We start from the raw sequence: 23853 nt of genomic DNA, 5'->3' as shown, positions 1-23853 counted from the left end.
ATGTTCATTGAGACGAGTGCTGCAGTAAAACACTGTAAAAAAAAATAATGAAATGCAGCTAAGTTAAAAAAACAGAGGGAGGGGCAGGAGGAGTGGGAGCTTTTTATAACTCTCTAGCACTGATTGCTGCGCATCAGAAACTGTGTGAAAGAATGGGTGGGGGAAGGCTAAATGCACTGCTTTTTAAGACAACAATAAATCATACACCATATATAGGACAAAAATGAAAGGGGGCTCTGTGTTCAGATGTAAACTTCTGGCAAGACCTGGTTTGTTGTCAGGTTCCCAGACACAAAATAGACACTCTGTTCAACTAGTGGGAAGCCCGGCAAGGAGCGGGGAGCTCCGGAGACTCTTGGCTTTTCTCAAGTCTCATTAGGTCTGCATATTAATGACTTGCAGCAATATAAAGGGGCCCTTGAGTGTCCCGTTTTCCCCTGGTGCCTGGGTTTCCCATGGCAAAGGAGACAGTGGTAAGAGCATGAGAAGACACAGAATGTTAGCAGAGCAAGGGACTGTAGCAGCCACAGCTCCTGGGCAAGATAGGGAAACAACCATCATTTCTCTTTGATGCTTCTGGGAATGCTGGTCTGAGATCAGTGAGAAGGGGATAAGAGGAGGGAAGTGAAGGAGTTTGAAATCACCTTGCATAAAACACTTGCAGCAAATACCTGGGCCTTTTACAGGTTGCAGAAGAAGGAGAAATAAGTTATAACTAATCTGAGGTTCCCACACCACTGGTCAATGTGTTCAACAGAATTATTAGCTGAAGTGTACTTTGTGTGTGTGTGTGTGTGTGTGTGTGTGTGTGTGTGTGTATGTTTTACAGCCAAATACACAGAGCCTATCTTTCAAAAAGAATTTACACTAATATGAGAGCATAGAGAGAGCAACATACATGCAGAAATAATTCCACTGTTTAAACACATCTATCTCCTCTAAATCATGATCTAACAGTATTTTTAAACATTTTTTTCTTTCATTAGGACTGAAGGGATGACCACTGTATACCTTTTACTCATTAACAAGGACATCATTATATTACATAGTCCCTTTATTTGAATTACAAAACAAGCCTCAGAAAGTCTGAAAGTATAACACATTACATATTCAAAGCACTCTATGTGTCTCCACTGATCCCAGCAAAAATCCTCACAATCTGGCAGTCATTCAATCAGAGAGTTCAGTCTTTCCCTTGGGAACTCCCACTATGCTTCACACTACCATGCCAGCTACAGTCACTAACCAAAGTTGCCCAATACTCTGAAATTCCTCAAATCGGCTGTTGAAAAATCTGTGGTCTGCTATAAAGATATACCAACAACTTTGCTTTAATGTGCAGGAAGAGCCAAGGATACAGAACAACTTGCAGAAAACAGCTATACTTCTCAAAAGCTAGTCAGGGTTGAGAAACAATCTCTTGACTATCTCAGTATACCATCAAGTTGACAGTAAATTCATCCATCCATACATTATATACATATGCTGTACCTATAAACACTCATGTTATATTATTTATAACCACATAATTGCCCTTTCTGGCTCTCTTATTAAAAGATCAAATATTTAGATTCCCTTATCAGACTTACCAGAGGATTGACCTCGATTAGTGGCATCATGATCACTGTCTCCTTGCTCGCTGTCTCCATGACCACTGTCCTTAGAGCTTACTATGTCTGCTTCCTGGAATGCAGAACTAGAAACATCAAAAATCTTATGAGAATAAACATGAAGAGGGACTCATAAAACATTCTTCTGCCATCACATGGCCACACATGGTGCTGCATTCATCCAGGCCTCCTCTCTGCAACACTATTTCTGCAGAACCAGTCTGTCCATCATACACAAAACTTGTATATTCAGGCATTATTAATCCAACCGAAATAGACAGTAGCCATTATTACACTGCCTGTGTTACATGTAGTTGTTGTAAATAATTTGGTACCATTTGCTTAAGCTGGAAGTCTAAATTAACACTCAGATAAATCAATATTGTCTGTCAGAATGTACGGAGGGACTCATAAGTATTTAAAGCACATTTTTGATGAGTACAGAATTAGAATTTGCTCTCTTTTCAGATGGCTTAAAACAGATTCACAACTGCCATAATTCAGAGATGTTTATGTGGCACTGCTTATTTTATTTAATGGTATCTCTAAATAAATTCATAATTTTAAATACATATTGGTTGTTTAGCTATTATTTTACATCTGAAGTAAACACATTTCTACATCCCCACTCACACATGCTAAAATACGTCTTGGATAAATTCCTACATTAAGAAAACAAGAACAAGGAGCTCATACCTGTTTACCCGTCGGGGTCTATCAACTAGATAACTGAGCTCTGCACGCTGATGTTTTGTCTAGAAAAAAATAATTGGAACTTATTTGAACTCAATATTTTTACAACCAACGACATCAGAAGGCACACACATTCAGCCAGGAACACTCATCACAAAGGTACAGCTATAGGTAGGCCATAAATAATTCTTTCCTTACATTTAAGGGGTCAAACCCTGGTGGCCTTACTCATGCAAGTGGGACTACAGATCAATAAATAAGGGGTTTCCTCAGTTATTTAAGGCCAACTCCTGATCCCCTTAATCATGCTGAATAGTATCTTACACCACAAGTGTAAGTTAATTACACTGAAATCAATGGGGCTACCTGTGGTGTAAAACACCACTCACTGTGAGCCAGGGGGGGGTCTTAATCTGTCCCACTGTGTTTTTTAAATATCCTATATGAGAAAAAGGGAGAGTAATAATCAGACAGATTGAGTCCTGAAAAGAAAATATGGGATATCCTGTTGCCCTCAAAAAATACCAGAAGCCACATCTCTTTATAAACATCTGATGTAGGGTCTACACTAAAGGCTAATATTTAAAATATTTCAGAAAGATTTTAAAACAATTTTAAACAAAATATAACAATATCTTAACTGGCCTTGAAGTATTCAGCAAATCAGTATTAAGGAACACTGCTTTTTCTTTCAGTGGTGCATCATCATAATGTACTGGTGCACACATTAGTTAAAAGACAACAGACAAAATGATTAATAGGAGAATGTTAAGTCTTGATATAAGCTTCCACAGAAATCTTTACGCACTAGATAGTACAATATAGACCACATGTTTAATGGGTGAGAATGTTAAGCCTTGATATATGCTTTCACGGAAATTCTTTTGTGACGTTTTATTTTCAAGTTCTCCTTCAGTATAGGAAAGAACTGTTAAGGCAGAGTAAAAAAAAAAAAAGTCAATTAATGAACACTAATTTTCACATTAATTAAAGCTCCTGCCAAGTATAGAGATGTTCACAAACTCCAGAGGGGTTTCCCCCACAGCCTTAATTGTACATGCAAAGATTTGTAGAAACACATATAAATGCTTTACTTTTTTGCATTAGGAAAACTCTGAATTCATTGTGCAGGTAACTTCATTAATGCCAATTGCAGTGATTTTGCGAGGAGCAATGCCTAGAAGATGGAAAGGTGTTTCATTTACAGCATACAGTTAAAATAAAATTAGAAACTAGTATATCATTATGTTATTTTAATACAGAGACGCTAGCAAGCTTCACTCATATTCACGTGGTGTGGGAGTTTGGATGCAACAGTTTCTGAAATGCTGTCCAGTGCAGAACTAATGCTTCAAATGAAAAGAAGCAACCGACTCACTTTAAGGTAGATCACAGCTGAAACTATTATGCAGTGTCAGGCTCTCTTGTTGACAGGTGATGAAAACCATGCAAGTATTTATGATCAAAGAAGCATGAGGATAAGAGGCTATTATGAAGGAGGGGCAAAGAAAAACGACATTCTTCAAAGGGGAACGAAGGGAAACAGCTTCAAGAGACTAATTGAAAGCAAAGATGGGGTTGGGAAAAGACTGCAGTGCAGCTTGACAGTGACACTGACAAGACAAGAGAGAATCCAGAGTGGTTGAGACCTGCAAGCCCTAGGGAGAGTGAGAATCAGGGGCATCAGAGTACATAAGAAAACAAAAGCAAGCTCATTTTTCATTGTCAAAACCGTAAAAATAATAGCAAACAAGCAAAGCAGCACAGGGACGCATGCACCTGTAACGAACGTGCACAGCTGAGCGAAGCTTGCTAGATACGAAGGGGTTGGAGAGTGTTACAAATCCCTTTGAACCTTACCTCGTTGGACAATATGCTGCCATTGGAGATGATGTCTGGCTGCTGGTCCGTGTAACCTGTCACTATGGCCCCGCAGGGGTTGTGCTCAGTGTCAGTGCTCCGGGATGGGCTGCAGGGCTTGAGGAACATCAGGTCGGTCTTGGCTGACTCCGGAGTGAGGCAGACCTGGTAGCAGTAGTTCTGGTTGTGATGGTGGGATCCGAAGCTGCCCGATTCCTCCACGGGGACCTGGGCCGGGTTACTGGGTACGTTGGAGCTCTGCACCAGCATGATGTCCGACTTGCTCAGCTTCTTCTTGCGGGCCCGGGCTTGGCGGCTGCAGCAGGGGCAGCAGCAGCAGCAGCCCAGGCAGCAGTCGCTGGCCAGGCAGGTGTAGATGTTGAGCTTCTTCTCCTTCTGGCAGCGCACGGCCAGCACGATCATGGCCAGCAGGAAAATGAACGACACCGAGCCCAGGGCGATGATCAGGATGAGGGTCAGGTCCAGCGAGGTCTCGCCCCCGGCGCGGCTGGGGCGATGCTCCCCTCCCGCCCCGCCCGCGCCGCCGCCCCCCGCGCCCAGGCCGCCGCCTCCCCCGCCTCCCTGGCGCTCCACCGCGCTGTCCACCAGCACCACCTGGATGGCGGCGGTGGAGGAGAGCGGCGGCTGCCCGTGGTCGCGCACCTCGATCACCAGCTCGAAGGGCCGCTGGGGGTCGCGCTTGGCCGGCACCTTGCGCGCGGTGCGCAGCTCCCCGGTGCGCCAGTCCATGCGGAAGAGGCTGGCCTCGTTGCCCCGCGCGATGCTGTAGGTGAGGCGGGCGTTCTCCCCGTCGTCCGCGTCCACCGCCGCCACCCGGCTCACCAGGTAGCCGGGCTCGGCGCTGCGCGGCAGCACCTCCCGGGCCGGGGTGCCGTTGCGGCCGGGCAGGGGGCTGACGATGGCGGGCGCGTTGTCGTTCTGGTCCACCACGATGATGCTGACGGTGGCGTTGCCGGCCAGGGGCTGGGGCTCCTCGCCGGCGTCGCGGGCCTCCACCTGGAAGCTGAACTCCTTGAGCTGCTCGTAGTCGAAGGAGCGCAGGGCGTAGAGGAAGCCGTTCTCGGCGTTGATGGAGACGTAGGTGAAGACGGACATGCCCTGGATCTGGCTCTCCAGGATGGAGTAGGCGAGCTGGGCGTTGGCGCCCTGGTCCCGGTCGGTGGCGCTCACGGCGTAGATGTAGGCGCCCGGCACGTTGTTCTCGCTCACATAGACCTGGTAGAGGGGCTGGCTGAAGCGCGGCGCGTTGTCGTTCACGTCGCTCACCCGCACCTGGATGGACTTGCTGGTGCTCAGCGCCGGCTCGCCCAGGTCCCGCGCCACCACCGTCAGGGTGTAGGCGTCGCCGCCCGGCTGCTCGCGGTCCAGCGGCCCCTCGGTGACGATGGTGTAGTAGTTCTTGAAGGAGCTCTTGAGGCGGAAGGGCGCGTCGCCCTGCAGCAGCTCGCACTGCACCTGCCCGTTCTCCTCCGAGTCCCGGTCCGAGACGCTGAACAGGGCCACCACCGTGCCCGGCGCGGCCGCCTCGCTCACCGCCTCCTTGACGGTGGAGAAGCTGATCTCGGGCGGGTTGTCGTTGGCGTCCAGCACCCGCACCAGCACCTTGCAGTGGGCGGGCACGGCGTTGGGGCCCAGGTCCTTGGCTTGCACGTACACCTGGTACACGCTGCTCTCCTCGTAGTCCAGCTCGCCGCTCACCTCCAGCCGGCCCGTGCGCGGCGAGATGCCGAAGAGCTCCCGGGCCCGCGCCGAGATGTGGCTGCTGAAGGAGTAGATGACCTCGCCGTTCTGGCCCTCGTCCGGGTCGCTGGCGTTGAGCTGCAGCACCAGGGTGCCCGGCGGCGAGTTCTCCGGCAGGGACACGGTGTAGACGGGCTGCTCGAAGGCGGGCACGTTGTCATTGGAGTCCAGCACCCTGATGGTGAGCAGGGCGGTGCCGGTGCGCTGCTGGGGTTGGCCCCCGTCCACCGCGGTCAGCACGTAGCGGTGCACCGCCTGCTGCTCGCGGTCCAGGGGCTTGTCCAGCACCAGCTCGGCGAAGCGGTTGCCGTCGCCCTGGGTCTGCACGTCCAGCGAGAAGTAGCTGTTGGGGGTGATCTCGTAGGTGCGCAGCGAGTTGGTGCCCACGTCCGGGTCGAAGGCGCTCTCCAGTGGGAAGCGGGTGCCCGGCGTGGCGCTCTCGGAGATCTCCACGGTCAGGTCGGGCTCCGGGAAGGAAGGCGGATTGTCGTTGATGTCCAGCACCTCGATCTCCACCCGGAACAGCTCCAAGGGGTTCTCCAGAAAGACCTCCAGGTGCAGCTGGCAGGAGGGGGGGTTCTGCTTGCAGATCTGCTCCCGGTCGATCTTCTCGTTCACGTACAGCACCCCGGTCTCCAGGTTGAGCTCCAGGTAAGGGCTCCGGGAGTTGGGCACCGTCTGGAAGCGGCGAGCCGAAAGTTTTGTAATGTCCAAGCCCAGGTCCTCGGCGATATTCCCCACGAACGTGCCATGCTCCTGCTCCTCTTGCACCGTGTAGTGAAGCTGAGAAAGGGCTCCCTCCACCATCCAGAGCAAGGCAAGGAGGAATAGCACAATCATCTCCAAAAGGGGAAAGAGATCCCCTCCAACACCACTTCCTCCTTCAGAAACCACCACCTTCCCCTCTCAAAATACTGCGGGCAGTGTGCGTGCGTGGAGGGAGGGGGATCTGAGTGGGATTTCGATCTAGGGGTTTTATTATTATTATTCCTTCTGCTTCATATTAGGAGTTTTTCTTCCCCATTTCCCTCTTTTTTATGATTATTTCACACGCTGAGCAAACGAAGAAGATAGGCGTTCCCACCTCATCTGTGATCTTCAATATAAATGGCCAACTAATAATACCTAGAGCTGTATGGAGATAGATAGATAAATAGATAGATATACACACAGTATACACAGTAGCCCGCTCTTATTTATTCCGAGAGTCTTGGCACTGCACCGCTGCAGCGGCAGTGGAGGCAGCGGCAGCAGCAAATCCCAAGGAGGAAATTTTTATATTTCAAGATTGTCCTCGGTTTGCCTTCCTGATGGGAGCAGGAGGGGTAGAGGCTGCTGGAGGAACCGCTGGACATGCCCTCTTTAGATGCAGAAAAAGGCAGAAAAAATGAAAAAAAAATATAACCAGCAAAAGGATCTAATATCAAAAAGGCAGAGAGAAGGTTTGCCGCCCAAAACTTTCATTCTCTGAATTTCTCTGGGATTTTCTCCTTTATTATAATAATAATCATTGTTATTTTATATTTTCTTTCCTTTATTTATATTTTCTTCTTTTATTGCCATTGTTATGATGATAGTCATCGTTTTGCTCTTTATTGAGGTGCTGATTAGTCTTTCCTCTCTTGCTGCTTTTTCTTCTCTCTCACGCGCTCTCTCGCTGCAGCTCTCCTCCTGTCCCAGCTCCAGCTCCTGTGATCTCTACTGGCAGTTTCTGAGCTCCGAGCGCTCGGCTTTTCTGTTTTTGCGCAGCGCCCTGCTCCTGCCAACCAATGAGTGTGTAGCAACACCCACAGGGGCGACAGCCTATTGGATCCAGCGCACGTCAAGCAGGCTGCATCACAGGGGAGAGAGGGGGGAGAGCCCAGACCTCTAGTTGGTTTGTGTGCATGCTACAGAGAGACACAGAGAGAGAATAACCCTGCAGGTCCCGAAGCGCTTACTGGGGAATCTCTGCCTCGGAAAGTTACTATTCCCCTGCTGCAGTTACTGAATAGGGAGATCACCTATCGTCATCAGTGCAAACCAAGACGACAATAATAACCAGTTTTCCCCGTGGCGGAGGAATTTCCATCAGCTACTAACTTCTTCTTCTTCTTCTTCTTTTTTTTTTTTTTTTTTTCCTATTTGGCCAGCTCTATATCTGGTTCAATGGTAAAACAAACATTTTAAAAAGAGTAAACAAGGGAAACTTGTGCCTTATTTTATACTGGGCTGCCTTAAATAATTGGTTGACAACTGAGAGAGTGCAAGTTTCCATCACACTCCTACACTTCTTCCCAGTTCATCTAATTAACACCGTTCTGAATTTGGGCCAAATCCTGGCCTGATTTATACCCTCTGCAGCTTCACTGTCTGAAGTGAAAGAGATGGTACAAGATGTGAATCAAAGCAGAATATGATAGTTTGCGTTATGGAGTGGAATAAATGTCAACAGTGCTGGATCTGAAATTAGCTTGTGTGTGACGAGAAGGGGGTTAGATGGGAAGAGTCAATAGAAGTTTGCCGATGAAAAATATTATTTAATACAATGCTCTGGGTACAAAGGACCATTTTTTATCGGTGTTTACTATTGTTTCAACTTACCTGACATGGAAAGCACTCTGATAAATGTTATTTAGTAGTTGTGTCACTATTGCAACTGTACAAAATATCCATTTTTGTATCCTTTGCTGAAATACTATTTTGCAACTTAAACTCAGCAACACACATTGGATAGTGCTAAGCCTTGTTCAACACCAGAGCGCTAGATTTCCCTGCCCCCTCCCCCCATAGTGGAAGGTCAGTAGGAGTAGAAGACTGTAATAAGTAAGGTCAATGACAATTTCTGCATTTATATCAATAGGTTTTGCATGCAAAGTCCATAGGTAACACACATTTTGGAGATATGTATGTATGTGTCTACATTACAATGTAAACCATCTGTTAAGATTTATAGATTAATTTTGATACACATGTTCATAAATCTAAACTGTGGATACGTTGGTGTTCCATATAATATACCCGGTGATTTATTAAACTGAAGTTCCATTTGTATAACTTTCTAAACCTTGTACAAATACGATGAAATGTTCATAGATTTCACTTTTTGCTAAATGCTATTTGGTTATTGTTTGTAAGGAACACCAAATATTAGGCAGAAAGAGAGACTTCTTGTAAGATCAGTGATTCGTGATCACATCTTTGATCATAACTAGTAAAACAGGAGAAGGATGGCTTCCTTTGATACATTTCAATAAGCTGTCCGTTCAGATGCATTTTCCTATTGTGGAAATAGAGGAAATTACATTTCGATACATGTTCATTTCGATACATGTTCGATAAAAATCCTCTACGTATTTAAAAATGTTTGTATTTATCTTTCTATCTATTCATTCATTGCAGTTTGGTCTTCTCCCCCTCCTTCCTTCGCTCCTTTCATGTAAATGGGTCTTATCTTTGAGCAGTTAAAGCTGGGTTACCAGAAAAAAAAAATGGCTAATCCTTTTCCAGCTGCAGTAAATTTACAACCCGGCAAAGCCAAGCTAAAGCCGCTGCAGCTAACATGATTTCAGCGTGATGTCTGGGGTTGAGAATGGAGAGACAGTTTATAAGAGGACCTGTGGATCAATGAAAAGGAGATTATGGCGTATCTGAATCTGAATACAGCCATTGGATCAATATATCATCCTTGTCGTCGTCGTGCCCCCCTTTCCTTCCTTCCGTTTTTACTCCTACGATCCGAAAGGAAGGACATGTAACTTGAAGGGGCTTTAGCTGACCCCTCGAAATTTTGGTGCATTTAAAAAAAAATCTCTGTATTTTGTATGCATTTATCTCAAATAAAGCCACATGAATGACAATGCAGATTGTTAAATCTGTTTCAGACAATCTGGGAATGGAAATTAAGAGTCACGCAAACACCGGCAGCTCATTGAAACCTGGAAATCTTAAAGATATACAATAGATGGACCGATCTGGTTGTAAATAATCACTGCATCAACTATAACACTTAAGTTTTATACAGATGTAGTAGCTGAAGGGATGAGTGGATTTGCTTTGCAATTGTAGGTAGCAGGCTCCTCCTAGCGGTTAAAGTCTCTCATTGCAGGCAAGATGTGATTTCTTTGCAGGTATTTCTGTGCAGGACGCTGGCTTCATTCCTCCTCTCCTCCCGGATTTCCCCAATGTCGCCAAAGGATGAAACTGTGAAGTAAGATGCTTTAATTGATATATCTCAATAGCTGTTTATATTCATTACATCACTTACTCAATTGTTGGTTATTCATATGCTTCTTTTTTGTATTCGCTTGCAGGAGCTGTAATCCAAAATATTCAAAGCACTGCATGCAGCTGCAGTTAGGGAATTTTAATTAATTTTTTATCTAGCCACCATCCAGATGTTGACCCAAGCGTACTTCATCTCGCATGAAATTCCCTTTCCACCCGCCCTGAACTGGGATCTTATTTTGCATTCCTTTGCATTTATCACCAACTTTAAGGTTTAATGTATTCGCTTTGCTCTGTTGATTTTCCTTCACAGGCAGCGTCCACAGCTCTTAGTTTACAGGGATTACATAAACAAATGGCTTTGTTGTTGTAATGACGGCTGCTTTGAAGTGCTATATAACAAACACAGTGCTGCCTCTCCACGGGAGCCGTAATTACAGCAGAGCAGCAACCTAGAGAGGGGGTGAACCATTAAAGTTACCCATCGGTGCTCACACAGTGGGAAGTCGACCCTACACTAGCAATTCTCTATCCCACCTCTCATTCCGTTGCAAACGAAAGTTTAAGGAGCACAGTTTGGCTCTTAGATTTAGTTGTTATTTTTCTATAATAAAATGTTTATTTTGGATTTGAATCATTTGTTTATTTTTCTTCCCCTTTGTTTATTTGTTCTTTAAAATGCAATAATTCCTCCTTACACGTGTAACAACAAACTTAAAAAAAAAACAACGGAATTTCTATCCTATTTTCCTTTGTAAGGGGGCCACTTCGTTAACCTCCGTCTAGATATATGAGTGCTTGCTGTGATTTAACATGACTTGAAAGCAATCTGTTTCTAATCTAAAGCCTCTTATTATTGCAGTGTGCCAGAGCTCAGTGCTCAGAATCAAGAAAGGTGATTTTTTTAAAGTAATTGAGTAAAAGCAGTAAGTCCAGATGTGACAATAAACAGGGACCCTCAAAAGTTTAAAGATCGCCCGCTTTGTGTGATTGAACAACCAATGGCCACCAAAGCCAAGGGAACTGCATTTCATCAAGAAAGCAAGCTCATCACTTCTAGGTAAACATTGGGTGTGTTTGTTGTCAGTGGTGGAGCATAAACAAACATTTTAACGTAATATGACTGATTTGGCTAATGGCACCCAGGATATATCCAAGTGAGAATAATTCTCATACAGCCAACATTAAAAATACACTGGAGCTGCTAGGCTAAGCAAAGAAGCCTGCTCACATAAACACTGTGGTTGTCAAGTATATAATACTTTGAGGACCTATGAGAACAAACAGATCCATTTTCTTTTTCTCAGCTCAGGACAGTGCCAGAGTTGTAGCAGGTAAGTGCGTTATCTCCACGTTTGTAAATCAAACACACGTCTCCATTTTGTTTAAGCTACATGCTATAGCCAGTATAGCGCTTCCTTCCTATGCAGGCTCAGTTGTCAAGCAGGGCCGGTGTTTTGTTAAACTGTAGCCAGTGAATTAAAAGCGCTGATGATCTGAAGCAGCCCTCTAATGCAAAATGACAAATTGCACTTAGGCAATACATGAACAAGAAAATGATGTATGGATTTTTACGCTGGTCTGAGCAAATGAAGGCAACATGAATTATACATCCTAACGCGCACTATATCATTTTCTTATCATACTGTTTCAGTTCTGAGGCCGAACACCACTCTCTTCGGTAGGTGGTATTGATTAATCAGAACACCCGGGCTATCTTTAAACCGGACATGCCTTTTGAGCCGGCACCAAAAGAGCTTTATGTTTGGATTTATTTATTTATTTATTTGCCGACGCCAGTGAGGAAAATCGATCCCAGCAGGTGGCTGTCACCTTTGCCATGTTAGAGAGAAAAGGTGCGTCATCACCCACCCTTGTCTCTCGAATATCCCTGGGATAAGCGCTGCTGCATACAGCCCTGCATACAGCTTTCCCAGGTATCATCTTTTCAGCTTCCATTTACTTCACCAAAGGGAGACTAATCTTTTTCAGAGCCGCATTTTGCTCCACCCTGCAACTTAGAACTGTAAATCAATGGTTTACAGCTTGTAAATCCTGCCTTCAGATTGGGGTGGAAAATTAGCCAGTGATCTCCCCCCGCATCCAAAACTGCCTCATGTTGGATCATCATTTAACTGCTTTCCCTCCAGAAACTGTTTTTTGTTTCCCTCACCTCTGCTCTACCCAAGGTTTTGGATTTAGGAAATGCTTAAACATTGTGATCACCTTTCAACAACCACATTTCCTCCTAAGAAGAATATATGGCTAATCAATATTCTGGGTTCATCATAATGTTCCATAAACCTCCATTTACAATGGTATTTATAGGATTTCACATATTTTCTTAATGGGGAAAAATCTGCTGCATGTTCATATCTAAACATTGATCATTTCTTTCTCTGGGACTGAAGAAGCTACAAAAGAAATTCTGTCATACAGCTCTTGATCCTGCCGAGATATGAGACCCGCTTAGACCCAGAAACCTTAGTTATCCGTATGAAAGTGCATCATATAGCTTACCCACAGTAGTACACTCCCAACCTCTTCAATCCAGATTCAGGTGCCTTTATTCATATTGAGTAGTATCTTATTCCATGAGCTATATCAGTGGGAGAACTCATAAAGTAAAATACTACTGAACATTAGTAAGGATGATGAGATCTGGCCCTTAGTAAATTGCTGTAGACAGCACCCATGGTCTTCAGGCTGGTGAATATCGTGGCACCTTTACTTCTTGCACCATTAAAATAACTTGTGGAGTTTTTTTAACTCTCGAAGGATCTATGGAGTGTTATTATTTGTCTTAATTTTAAATATCTGGATTTTCAAAACAAACAAACAAAACCCACCCAGGTCCTGCGTTGAAATAATTAATATCCGTTCTTAGTGCAGGAAAGATTACTGAAATCAATGATGTGATTCAGATTGTAAATAAGAGCTACAAGACACTGCCATGAAAACAAAACTGTCTGCTTTGCTGATGGGAAGCTATGTGGGTTTTTCCTGATGGGGCCTTAGGCTGAAAATCCTGCTTCAGACATTGATGCTGATACAGAAGGGTTTCAGAAATTAACTGAAAGGCCTGATTAAAGTTATCTGTGTGAGCAGGGAAAGGTTCACTGCCACCACCTCCACCACTCCCCTAATGAGTTTCTCTCTTAATTGTGTTTGATCACACAAAACAGGAAAGCTAGACCAATAGCTCTCAACCTTTCCAGATTACAATACCCCTTCCAGAGTCTGATTTGTCTTGCGTGCTCCAAATTTTACCTCACTTAAAAACTACTTGCTTACAAAATCAGACATAAAAATACAAAGAAAGTGTCACAGCACACTATTACTGAAAAATTGCTCACTTTCTCATTTTTACCATATAATTATAAAATAAACCAATTGGAATATAAATATTGTACTTACATTTCAGTGTATATTATATAGAGTAGTATAGACAAGTCACTGTCTGTATGAAATTTTAATTTGTACTGACTTCGCTAGTGCTTTTTATGTAGTCTGCTATAAAACTAGGCAAATATCTAGATGAGTTGATGTACCCCATGGAAGACCTTTGTGTACCCCCAGGGGTGTGCATACTCCTGATTGAGACCCACTGGGCTAGACCATTTGGCTAATAGATAAAAACTGTTTGCTTTAGTATTTATCTGAGGAACAGCCCCAGGGTCTGATCAATATAGCAGCCACCAAAATTCTTGTTGAGGTCACCAGTGATCAAGACAGTCACTGTTGGCTTTCCAAACAATGTCGGTGATGTGCAAGCATAAGCAGGAATTTGGAGATATCATGTTAATCAACCTCTTTGTGTTTATGTCTGGAGGACTCCTGGTGATAATAACTCATCACTGTATTTATGACCTTATGCTGCTATTTTATTAGTGCAGAAATACAAATAGTACTCTTACCTCTATGAAGAATTAAGCACTCTAGGACCTCTCTAGAAGGCCTTGGGAGTTTCCTCTGAGTAAGGACTGATGTCCCCACAGATAAAGGTGCTTTGCTGTTTTCTTAGGGCCAGATTCTTTCATACCTTCTGACACTGAATAACATTTTACTCACTAAACAGTGAAACTGATTTCAATGAGACTATTCAAGCAGTCAGGTACCACTCAGTGTGAGTAAGAGTAGCAGAATCCAGGTCATGTCTATTATGTCTCATTCTCTGGACCTCCAAATGACACTTTCACAATGTTTATATAAATAGACAGGATGGCCAAGGTTTTCAGAAGTGATTAGTGTTTATGGCTGCCTCAGTTTTCATGTGCACAACTAGAGACACCTTTAAAAAGTCTTATTTTCAAAGGGTTAGTGCTCCAAACTTCCAGAGACCTCAAATGGGGCACTGAAAAATTGAGTCACTCAAACTCAATAGTCATTGTCACTCTGCCTGGAGACAGGTTTCAGAGTGGTAGCTGTGTTAGTCTGTATCAGCAAAAACAACGAGGAGTCCTTGTTACCTTAGAGAGTAACAAATTTATTTGGGCATAAGCTTTCATGAGCTAAAACTCCCACATCAGATGCATGGAGTGAAAAATACAGTGAGCAGTACATTAAAAGATGGGAGTTGCCTTACCAAGTGAGGAGTCAGTGCTAATGAGGCCAATTCAATTAAGGTGGAAGTTGAGTATTCTCAACAGTTGACAAGAAGGGGTGAATATCAAAAGAGGGAAAATTACTTTTGTAGTGATAACAAGGCCAATACAATCAAAGTGGACGTTGGCCATTTCCAACAGTTCACAAGAAGGTGTGAGTATCAGCAGAGGGAAAATTACTTTTTGTAGTTACCCATCCACTCCCAGTCTTTATTCCAGCCTAATTTGATGGTGTCCAGTTTGCACATTAATTCCAGTTCTGCAGTTTCTCACTGAAGTTTGGTTTTGAAGTTTTTGTTGTTGAAGAATTGCCACTTTTAAGTCTGTTATTGAGTGTCCAGGGGGATTGAAGTGCTCTCCTACCAGTTTTTGAATGTTACAATTCTTGATGTCTGATTTGTGTCCATTTGTTCTTTTGCCTAGAGACTGTTTGGTTTGGCCAATGTACATGGCAGAGGGGCATTGCTGGCACACGATGGCAATATCACATTGATAGATGTGCAGGTGAACGAGCCCCTGATGGTATGGCTGATGTGGTTAGGTTCTATGATGGTGTCCCTTGAATAGATATGCGGATAGAGTTGGCAACAGGGTTTGTTGCAGGGATTGGTTCCTGGGTTAGTGTTTTTGTTGTGTGGTGTGTAGTTGCTGGTGAGTATTTGCTTCAGGTTTGGGGGGATGTCTGTAGGTGAGGACTGGCCTGTCTCCCAAGGTCTGTGAGAGTGAGGGATCATACTTCAGGATAGGTTGTAGATCCTTCATGATGCGATGGGGAGGTTTTAGTTGGGGGCTGTAGGTGATGGCTAGTGGCGTTCTGTTACTTACTTTGTTGGGCCTGTCCTGTAGTAGGTGACTTCTGGGTACCCTTCTGGCTCTGTCCATCTGTTTCTTCACTTCAGCAGGTGGGTATTTTAGTTTTAAGAATGCTTGGTAGAGATCATGTTGGTGTTTGTTTCTGTCTGAGGGATCGGAACAAATGCAGTTGTATCTTAGATCTTGGCTGTAGACAATGGATTGTGTGATGCGGTCTAGATGAAAGCTGCAGGCATGTAGGTAAGTACAGTGGTCAGTAGGTTTCTGATATAGGGTGGTGTTTATGTGATCATCACTTATTTGCACTCTAGTGTCCAGGAAGTGGGTCTCTTGTGTGGACTGGTCCAGGCTGAGGTTTATGGTAGGGTGGAAATTGGTGAATTCCTGGTGGAATTCCTCAAGGGCCTCCTTCCCATGGGTCCAGATGATGAAGATGTTGTCAATGTAGCACAAGTAGAGTAGGGGCTCTAGGGGATGAGAGCTGAGGCAGCGTTGTTCTAAGTCAGCCATAAATATATATACTGTTTACTGTATTTTTTACTCAATGCATCTGATGAAGTGGTTTTAGCGCATGAAAGCTTATGACCAAATAAATTTGTTAGTCTCTAAGGCGCCACAAGGGCTCTGCCTGGAGTTGTTCATGCCCATGAGTGCCATCCTTGGGGCAGATGGTCAAAATGCAGGGCAGACACCCCAAACTGTTGGTATGTTCTATAATTAGATTTCTCCAACCTAGTAACAAATGTGAACTCCTGAAGCACTTGTAACAGTCTTACCATGGAGTCACAGACAATCCTTTGGGGGCATTTTAGTCTACCTTGCCATCCAGGCAAGCTGAATTTAGGGATGGTTGCTATACAGCAAAGATCACAAAAGATTTGGTTGCTTTCAGTCCCAAGACACCAGTCACTTACCCGAGATCAATTTATATCTCTTATATCATACCAAAGACACTTGTAGCCAATCTGATAGTAAATGATAATAAATAAGAATTTATTAACATGGAAAAAGAAATTATAGAGGTTATAGCAGGCAACATATATACACAAATAAGTTACAGTCTATGGTTCCAAAAGGTGTCAGAGTTGTAGCAATCTCTCAGCACTGAGTGTCTTTTAGGGCTAACCCAGGCTGACCCTGGGGATCTCTGCTTCTGTTTCATAGCGCCAGCCCTTTGAGAGGCCAAACTGCAAAAGAGATGAACTATTTTCTTGTTTATTTTCTTCTTCCAGAGTTCAAGATGATGGGATGAGCCCTTTTGCATGTAGCATCTGCATAGGTGGGAAAGGACAATACAATCTTTGTATTGTGATGTCCCACAGTGCTCCATTTAATTTAGATAGCTTTCTTAATGATGATCCCTTTGGATGGGTTGACAATTTCAGGGCAAACATTTTTTACAGTTATAAAGCAAAAACTTTAATATTATCTAATACCATGTAATAAAGATATTATAAGTGAGATTAATGCATGCAGCAACTTGTAAAGGTTTCATAAAATCTAAATCGTACAACACATTGTTGTAAATTCAATACCCATCTTAATGATATTAAGACACAGGTGAGCTGTGGTGGTTTCCAGCAATGAAATTGTCAGTGCTTGGCTGAGGCCTAGTGATTTGGCAAGAGGTGGCACTTGGTCTGCCAACATCACAGTCACTTTTGAAATTCTAAGTTCGTTAATCAACAATGCTTTGGGCTTGATCCCCTACCCCCTTAGCTTCGTCTCCTTTGAAGTCATTTATGCCTGTGCAAAGTGAGTGGGAAATGCTACAAAATATGAACTTCCCACTCACTTATGTTGGTATTAGCATTTCACATACTTTATACTCATTTTACATAGATGTAAATGATTACACAAGAATACCAGATAATGTAGAATTAGGTCCCTTATTTTAATTAATCTGCTTACTTGTAGAAACGTGATGACATGTCTGCATTGTTGAGCTTACCTAATACCAAGGTATTTCTTGGCAAGTCTACTTTTTAATGTTAATGAGAAGTAAAGTTACATTACTTGCCATGTTTTTCATAATGTGTTTTTCTCTTTCTTTGCCATTGATACGGCGCTATTATGAGCCTTACCTACCATGAAGCACAACTACTATGTACTGTGAACCTCATATCATAAACTCTACCACATCACAACATTGTTTTGAACTTTGGTATGATTCAATTTAAACCATCCACTTTTTTTTAACCTGATTTAAACATGATGAACCTAAGATTAAATTTAGCAATTATGCATGTATTATTATTAGTGCAAATGGGACCAAAACCACAGTGGAAAATAAATTCCAGGTGCTTGAATTTCTTTCAGGTTTCTCAGTATTCCATCAATGATAATGTAAGTGGCTGTTATTCATCATAGGGAAAAATGGTGGCTGTTATTCATCATAGGGAAAAATGGTTTTGTTGACTTTATTTTCAACAGAATGCAAAAGTTGAACTAAGGTTAAGTTTGTGTTGCGGTTCAACCAGAAACACAGAAGTTCAAAGACATTCTATAATGTAAAAGTTTATTTGTATTCTTTTTTGTTATTGATATAGCACCACAGTTAGGTATTGCATTTTACAAACCAAATAAAGATAGATTCCTTTCCCAGAAGAGCTTACAACCCTGAGCTCCAAACTCACAAACACATCATCACCTGTGTAACTTTACTCACATGAGTAATTTCATTAATCAGATCCACAGACAGAGACAATAAGACAGACCTAGGGATGGGGAAGTGATAGCATGAGGGCAAGCACATTGTAATTATGCAGTCAATAGGGAGGATAGCACATTCATCTAGATGTTTACAATTATTATGGGTGAAACTAGTAATGCCACCTAGGTTAAGGTTGCCCCAAACTTCCCACTATAAGACCCTGTTTTCAGCAGCTTGTAACTTTGCCAAACTCTAACTGTTTGGGCTAAAATTTTCCATGCTGTGTGTCTTCTTAAGGCTGAACATGTTATAAGGTTTCAGCTAATGAGGTTCAGCCATTTCTGAGAATGAGATTAGGGGTAAATATGTTATTTGAAAATTTCTTACAAGCATTTAGTTGTAGCACCTCCATGCTTTGCAGCAGCGACTTGAAATTTGGTAGGAGCAGAGGGGAGGATAAATTGTCTTTGTCTCCATGTCATTGCTTTGATTTGGTGAAGTACTTTATGACAAAGGATGGGATATTCAGTGTGGCATTAGACCTATCTTTATCTTCAGAAACAATGGGGAGTCCGGTGGCAGTTTAAAGCCTAACAGATTTATTTGGGCATAAGCTTTTGTGGGTAAAAAACCCACTTCTTCAGATGCCTCTTGAGACAGCTTTTTGAGATGATGGCTGAATTTAATCTCATGTGCAGCACTTTTTATAGACTTCCATCATGCCTTTCATTTCAGGGCATTAAGGAAACTGAATGTGATCTGATGATGTGACTCAGTGATAGGAGAACTCTATATAATAGAACGGAAAACAGTTTTTAAGTTAATGGCGGATATATGGCATTTCCTATTTCCACAGGAGTTCAGCGAGGTTGTATCCTGTCATCGCTTTGTTCAATATCAGCATTAATTGGTTGATGGATAAACTTGAGGAGGCAGCTGTCAGTAGAGTTGAGCTGAATACTGATTTGCTTCTAGACCTTGAATAATGACATTGTCTTGTTGGTGCAGTTTGGTGAACTGCTGCTGCTGATGGTTGATCTGGTTGGGGAGGAAGCGGTGTGCTTTGGTCTAGTTATTAATCCAGATGAGAGTAAATCACTGGCCACTACCATCATGTAGCCTCCACTCCGTAATAACCTGCCCAGGTGGGATGTCAAGCAGAGGGCAACTGTCAAATACTTGGGTGGCATGGAGGATGTGGATGCTCATGTAGTAGCAGCTGCTGCCATGTTCTGGGTCTTTCAGTGGCCTCTGTGGAGTTGTTGTGGCATCAGTTTATCAGAAACCATGCAGAGCTACAGAACCATGGTTATACAAACTCTACATATGGAAAATCAACAAATTACAAAGCATGTTGACCAAGGAATGCCAATATATGGTCAGCAATCATGTGATCGCCAAAATTTTGGCAGCTGTCCAGTGCCTCAAACCCAGGGATGCTGAGCCAGAACTTTACCTACTGCACCATCACACCACAAGGGCAGCTGAGGGAAGTGCAGTCAACATCCCACCACCCACTGACTGAGTGGCTTTCAGCATCTTTTAGTGCCCTCTGACTCAGCTGGGTCAGATGACTAGCAGCAGACTGTTAATTGGACATCACCAGGCATAAATCTTCCTATTCCATGAGCAACTTGTTGTTAGGCCTGCTGCTGACCAGATCTCTGAGACCAAGTTCTTAACTCCTTGCCTGGTTCCTGATCTTGTTACCATACCTTCTTCCTAGTTCCTGCCTGGTTCTTTCTTTTTGCCCATGTTCCACTCCTGGTTTCTGTTTCCATACTCTCATTCTAGTGATTGATCCTGGTTTGACCCTTCACATGGCTATGAACTCAAACCCTGGCATTGACTCTGGTGTGGCTCCTGACTCTGATTTGGGATTGACCCGTGGTGTGGCTTTGGATTCTGACACTGACTTGGACCTTTGGTGTGATTTCTGACTGCAACCCTGACTCTGCCCCTGACTCTGCCCCTGGCTCTGACCACTAGGTCAGATCACCAAGTTATAGGCTGGGGTCAGCAACCTTCAGCATGTGGCCCATCTGGATAATCTGCTGGTGGGTCATGAAATATTTTGTTTACGTTGAATGTCTGCAGGCACAGCCCCCCCGCAGCTCCCAGTGGAAGCGGTTCACTGTTCCCGGCCAAAGGGAGCTGCGGGAAGCAACGCGGGCTGCGGGGACATGCTGGCTGCCACTTCCTGCAGCTCCCATTGGCGGCTGGGAATGGCAAACCGCGGACACTGGGAGCTGCGGGGCGCCATGCCTGTGGATGATCCATGTAAACAAAATGTCTCACGGCCCGCCAGCGGATTACCCTGATGAGCCACGTGCTGAAGGTTGCCATCCCCTGTTATAGGCCCTGACAGGGGCATGAGAAGCTCACCAATGACAAACATAAATTGAACATCCAGACAGATGGTCTTAAGGTTCTAGCTAGAGATTGACCTGGATTCTGCTCAATCTAGAAGGATGCTTTGGGATTTGCCTTGATGATGAGGGGGTAAGGGTTGCCCTGATGTCCCCATGAAAATACACCTAAATTTGGACAACTTTCTGAGTAGAGACTTGTAAAAGTTTGGCAGCTAAATTCTCTGAAGATTGTGTATGCACTGAGCACACTTCATCCCCTCACAACTCCATATATGTTGACCAGTCTGTGGATATGCCATCCTCCCTGTGCATGTTGAATGTGAAATGAGCATGTTCCGTCCCAAGTGTAATGGGGTGATCTTCCCTTTAAATGGTGTCTAGTAGTCAACTTGTCCCTATCACATGGCATGTCTTTAAGAGTCTGGGGTGCTCTGAAACATGAAGCCTGAGGAGCTATGAGGAGAGGGGAAAAGGGTCTTAGGAAGAAGTAGCATTTAGAAGGAATCTTGTTATTGTATCTCTCACTCAGCCAATAAGGAATGAGCTGGGAAAAGGGGCCAGCATAAATGCTGTCTCCTCCTTTGTAGCAGGACAGATATCTGTAGATGCTACAGGTATTAAGAAGGCTCCTGCAGGAGTTTATCAGGGAGAAGATAATAGCAGGTGAAAGTCTGCTTACTGAATGCTCCTAGCCTGAGGGTGGAAGGATGGAGTGGGAAAAGGACCAGCTGGAGGAGAAGCTGCCTGAGGCTCTTCAGATAGCCTAAACTACAACTCTGGCTCCAAAAAGGAGAGCTAGGAGCCTCCTGCCTTAAGGAGAGTGGGAGGGCGATTGTCTGAAGTACAACCCAGCTCTGGGAGGAGTGCTGGGGCCTCCTGAACAAGGGAGGAAACTGACCAGGACTCTTCCATCAAATTTTAACCATATCTAGCTTATAACAGATCTAGGACTTAGATAGTTGTCTAGGGTCAGATGGTATTTTCATGGACTCAGGATGGATATGAACTTGAGTGATTAAACAGTGAGTTACCCTTTGTAGAATGAGTGAATAAACGAGACCAGCAAACATAGCTTGAACAAATCTACTCTGTGTAACTGTCTGAAGAGATGTGAGTGCAATGTGCCTGCAAAGCTGTAACAGGCCACAAAGGGTTGTGCTAGAGAAGCAGAGCCCCATGATACCAAGGTTGCAAAGACTGAGCAGAACTTTCCCTGAAATTGTTGCTCCTGGATGCTATGTGCTGCTGGGCACAGGAAATGGAAACAGCAAACCTGTGTTCTCAATGCTGGTGCCAAGGTAGCATGGAGAAGAAAGAGAAGGATGCAGCCTGAGATGAATGCAGAGGATTAAGGGGGAAACAAGTAGAAGAGGAGTCAGGGAAGAGTGGGTTCCAAGAATCAGAGTGTGAGGAAGGGGCTGGGGCAATGTAGGTGCAGAATGGAATGGGGTTGGATAGGAGCAGAAGGGCACAGGGGTAGAAGTGTCTATAACCACTAGATAATACTCCCTTCCTGAATGTGAAACTCGGCCCAGGCAGCCTAAGTCTCTACATTCTTCTGTTGTCTTTAAATAATTGTGAAATCCACTGGCAAGGTGTGTATCTCATCCCCTTCTATTGATTGGTCCTTATTTAGGATAACAGCCAACTAATGCTATAAGTTACTTCATTATTTCAAGTGGAAGAGGTCTGTGGTATAGAACTAAGGGTCCAAATGTTGCTGATGATCCAAGTTTGGAGTCAGTATGGTTCCCAATGATGGAATTTCAGAGTTGTTGTGTTTTTTTTAAAAAACTTGGGAAACTACATTAGCAATAATAATAGTAAAATATTTTTATTTAAAAAACTTAAGGTCACAAAGTCAAATATTGAAAAGGTAGGAAAAAACATTAAAGATGTCCATGAAACCTTATTCAGCCCCCTCGCTGCATAAGCATTATGATATAGTATTTAAATACATGACCACATACTATTTGTTTTCTAAAGGATCCTAGCATCATTCCATGCACAGGCTAGATCAGGGCTCTTAATTGACAGAGATTGTCTTTATGACCCCTTGCCTCATTTGTTGCAGAAGCTGGAAGGTGTGCAGTGGGAATGAGGTAGGAGATTACAGGAAGAGAATGAATGGTCTCATATTAGGGCAACTGAATGCTGCCCTGGAGAACTGGATACTATCCCTCCCTATGCCACAGACTTCTTATGTGATGCTGGGTAAGTCATTTAAATCAAATTTTTAACAGGTGCTCACTGATTGTGTGTTCCTCATTTTCTAGATGCCCAGTGTGAGACATCTGGGGCTAGACTTGCAGAATAACTAAGTGCTCACAAATGCAATTGAAAACAGTAGGAGCCATGCTTTGGACACATAATGTGCTATAAACGTTATATACTCTGAAAATTCAGGACCCTAGGTTTCTCAAGTTGGGTAGCCAGCTGACAATTTTGGCCTTATTCTCTCTGTGCCACTATTCCCCAGCTGTAAAATCGGTACAATAATAACTCCTTTCCTCACAGGGGTGCCTAAACATAAATTCATGAATGTTTTTGAAGCACCCAGTTACTATGAAGAAACCCATAGAAACACTCAGGAAGAAATTATTAATCTTGTATTAAGTGCAGGGTTTGGATGCTATTAGTTAAGTAAAGTACTGGATGAGGGTGACCAAAAAAAAAAAAAAAAAAAAAAGGAATACCAGATAGTTACCTAGTCAGTGAATAGGGCTGGAGTCCTGTGGGAAAATAGTATGTGATCATAGAATTAGACAGTATTATAATGCACATATGAAAGGGTGGTGAACTAAGGTTGTTCAGTGTGGAAAGGGTATATAAACCCATCACTGAGTCAGCAAGGCTTAATGAGCTGCTGTAAGTCCACTCAGCCCCACGCTGCTTCACCTACACTCACTGTCAGGTAACTAAGGAGTAGTTTAAAAATGGAAGGAAGACAGGCTACTTGTTGCTGTCTGAGGAGAAAAGCAGACCTCTCACCCTTCATCCTGTGAGGAAAGGATGGCTCTTGCACTTCTGTAGGGATAGTGAACTGTCAGAGCTGTGCTAGAGAAAGGTAGGCTTTACTCAGGACCAGTGAGTTTGTTTTGAACTACATTTGATTATAAAGGACTATTGGCTCAAGGCTGGCTAATTGGGAGAGGGGCCTACCAACACTCTTTGCAGAGGACCCTGCAACAAGAGGTGTTGGAGAAACTGCATTGATAAACTCTGTGGACTTTTTTTACCCTGCTCAATCTGCTCTGCAGTTTTTCTTGAACCCTAAAGAA

At 43.7% G+C, this 23853-nt stretch overlaps 1 protein-coding gene and 1 long non-coding RNA gene across 9 annotated transcripts in view; one reads left to right on the top strand and one right to left on the bottom strand.

Annotated features, from left to right (window-relative positions):
* The window catches only part of PCDH10 (protocadherin 10), a 68903-nt gene extending 61283 nt beyond the window's left edge, over window positions 1–7620 (bottom strand). For all 7 annotated transcript variants that reach the window (XM_073341122.1, XM_073341126.1, XM_073341124.1 and 4 more), the window contains exons 1-3: window positions 4164–7620; window positions 2307–2365; window positions 1590–1696 (exon numbers count right to left, since the gene is read on the bottom strand). In XM_073341122.1, the coding sequence (XP_073197223.1) occupies window positions 1590–1696; window positions 2307–2365; window positions 4164–6764 (2767 nt within the window). In that variant the 5' untranslated portion in view covers window positions 6765–7620. The remainder of the gene's footprint in view (window positions 1–1589; window positions 1697–2306; window positions 2366–4163) is intronic.
* A 2138-nt stretch (window positions 7621–9758) lies between these two features.
* The window catches only part of LOC140910384 (uncharacterized), a 30507-nt gene continuing 16412 nt past the window's right edge, over window positions 9759–23853 (top strand). Inside the window, exons 1-3 of one of the 2 annotated variants that reach the window (XR_012158558.1) lie at window positions 9759–10113; window positions 10993–11190; window positions 22647–22786. This is a non-coding gene — a long non-coding RNA (uncharacterized LOC140910384). Of the gene's footprint in view, window positions 10114–10992; window positions 11191–17588; window positions 17712–22646; window positions 22787–23853 lie in introns of those variants that run through there. The other variant, XR_012158559.1, reaches the window with a different exon arrangement.

Source organism: Lepidochelys kempii, chromosome 4, assembly GCF_965140285.1.
Source record: "Lepidochelys kempii isolate rLepKem1 chromosome 4, rLepKem1.hap1, whole genome shotgun sequence".
Lineage (NCBI taxonomy): Eukaryota > Metazoa > Chordata > Testudines > Cheloniidae > Lepidochelys > Lepidochelys kempii.
This window is presented reverse-complemented; position numbering and strand designations above follow the sequence as displayed.